The 2,717-nt window shown below is 31.7% G+C and overlaps 1 protein-coding gene across 1 annotated transcript; it reads left to right on the forward strand.

The window, feature by feature from the left end:
- Positions 1–97: 97 nt before the first annotated feature.
- LOC110023243 (probable prefoldin subunit 2) lies at positions 98–714 on the forward strand (the record flags this gene model as incomplete). Its single annotated transcript, XM_020722556.1, is given in 1 exon segment — positions 98–714. A coding segment is annotated over 1 exon segment (438 nt). The 3' UTR covers positions 548–714.
- Positions 715–2,717: the final 2,003 nt, after the last annotated feature.

Below are 2,717 nucleotides of genomic sequence, written 5' to 3' on the forward strand. Positions count from 1 at the left end.
CAAAACCATTGTCTCTATTAAAGCTGTTGTAAGACCACGTTGGTTGATATCTTGTTATTTCGAGTCCTTTTTCCATATCTGATGCAATTATGTTTTCAGCGCCTGGAAGATGGCAAGTAAAGCCAGCGGTGAAAACAGGGAACCAATGAATGAGCAAGCCATTGCCAGTATATATGCTACAATGCGCTCGGAGATAAACCAGCTATACTCAAAGATCACTGAATTGGAGATGGAGGTCGGCGAACACTCCCTCGTAATCGGAGCAATACAGCCACTTGATCCCTCCAGGCGTTGCTTCCGCATGATCGGCGGGGTGCTTGTTGAAAGGACCGTGAAGGAGGTTTTACCTGCGGTTCTACGCAACAAGGAGGGCTTGCAGGAGGTGATTGCACGGCTCTATGAGGCTTTGGAAAAGAAGAAGAAGGAAGTTGCTGAGTTTGAGGTGAAGCATAAGATAAAGATTAGAAAATCAGACAGTGAGACTAAAGATGATGGCGGCCGGAAGGAAGGGTCTGCGCAGGGTGTGCTTGTAGGTCCTGCAAGCTAGCAAGGTTGGTTTTCATCTTTCCCATGGTTGTGATTTTGCTATGAGTTTTGGATTAGCTCAAGCTTCTAGAACCATTGCAGTAATAACTTTGTTATATTTTGGTCAGTTAAGCTTTTATTTCTGAACATGCTCATTTCATTTTCTTATACTCCAATCTGTCATACTAATAGAGAAGGGCAAATAGTTAATATTTTTATCCTACATGATAAAATTATTTTAACTAGGCAATCCCCTATAAAAGATCTTGTGCCTTTTATGAGCTATAACCTCTAGCTACAAACACCATCACTTGGAAAACTAATCATTTAATATGGCATGTTATAACAAAATTCCTTTTTTATTTGACTGATGGAGCACATCATGTAGATCAAGCAAACAAAACCAAATTTTTATTTATAGGAGCTCAAGAAAGTGCCTAATCAAATATTCATCACCAGAGTCTAATAAAAAATGATTGAATTTTATATCTTATAATTAAAATTTCAATTTCAATTTCTAGATGTTTTAAATTATTAAGTTTGACAATTCATATGAACTGATCATTCCTATATTATTGGCCTCTTATTTTTCCCTCCAAATCTTCTTTCTTTCTTTCTTTATTACTTTTTTCCCTTGAATTTTGCTTATTGTAAGCTTTATAAATAGGGCTGGTATGAAATTAATATTTTTAGTTATTGAATGAAATAGTTATAGTAAAATTTTACTCTCTTTAGCTTGGGTGCTTCGTAGTTTCTACTATATGTCCTTTATTGGGTGAGAATAGGTATCTATCCATAATTTTCTTTGAAGTTATTTAATATCCCTCCATAAAACCTATTTTAAGCAATTCATTGTTCCTCCTCCAAGTTCCGAGCATCATTAAGTTTAACAAACTAGTAATCAAAGCCTCTCAACTATATTCTAAAAACATTTCATAATTCTCGCCCCAATATGGATAACATTAAAAACTAAATGTGTTCTCTAATCGCCAACAATCATATGGATATGTATTGATTGTAGGGTCATTCATGACATCATTTTCAAATATAGAATTTTTATCCCTTGATTATATGATATATTAGATTTTATCTTGAGGAATAATTTCTATTCTAAAATTGATCTAAAAAGTGATTATATCCATAAAAGTATTCTATTGAGATATGACTAGAAAACTAATTTTAAGACTCCTAATAAACAAAATGGGTTGTTGTTGATGCCCCCCCAACTACATTTTTTAGGTGAATAAATACAATCTTAAAACACTTTATAGGAAAATTTTTTGTTGTCTATTTTCATGACATCTTGATATTTAACATATATAAAATATACTATCTAAATGCATCATAGACAAGTCCTTGAAACCTTTAGGAAATAACAACTATATATTAACTTAAAGAGCTATTTTTTTATAAACTTAGGTGTTTTTTCTTAGGATTCATTATTTCTACTTCTAGGATCAAACCAAATCAAACCAAATCAATAAGAGTTTCACTAAAATACAAAGCTTTTACTGCATTCTATTTTTTTATGAAAGATTTATTAAGGGATTTAATTTTTTATTGTCTCCATTGATATTCTAAAGTTAGAGTATTTTTTTGGACTTCTATAGCACAAAATGCCTTAGATTAGGCTAAGTTCTTAATTTTGTTTGCCCAAATCCTTAGGCTACCTATTTTTTTCTAAAAACTTCAAAGAACTTGTGATAGCTCAGAGTTAGAATTGATAAAGTTTAAAGTCAAAACAAAAATTCATCTTGTGGCTTATTTTAGTGAGAAATTAAATGCGATGAAATAATGATGCTCCACAAATAATCGATAATTTCATGTTGTCATCCAATCTATGAGACAACGCATCGTTATCTTTTAAACATGAACTTCATTCTTAGCTTGGAATATCTTGCTCTCAAATTCATCAATACTTGACAAAAGTTAAGCTTAACAAAGCTAAATTGGTTGAATTTCTTCAAGATTATTTTTTTATCCTTAAACATAAACATGTAATTGAGAATGAACTTGTTGTTTTCTTATATAGGGTAACTTTAAATATTAGCTTTCTAGAACTAAATAATTTAAGATATGAAGGGATCAAAAATAAGTATAACGTGTTTTGTAACTTTCACCTAATTTATATGAAGAACTTAAAATGAAGTTTTAGCTATTCAAATTAGGGTTGTAAACGAGCCGAGCTTGAG

Source organism: Phalaenopsis equestris, unplaced genomic scaffold (genome assembly GCF_001263595.1).
Source record: "Phalaenopsis equestris unplaced genomic scaffold, ASM126359v1 Scaffold000223, whole genome shotgun sequence".
Lineage (NCBI taxonomy): Eukaryota > Viridiplantae > Streptophyta > Magnoliopsida > Asparagales > Orchidaceae > Phalaenopsis > Phalaenopsis equestris.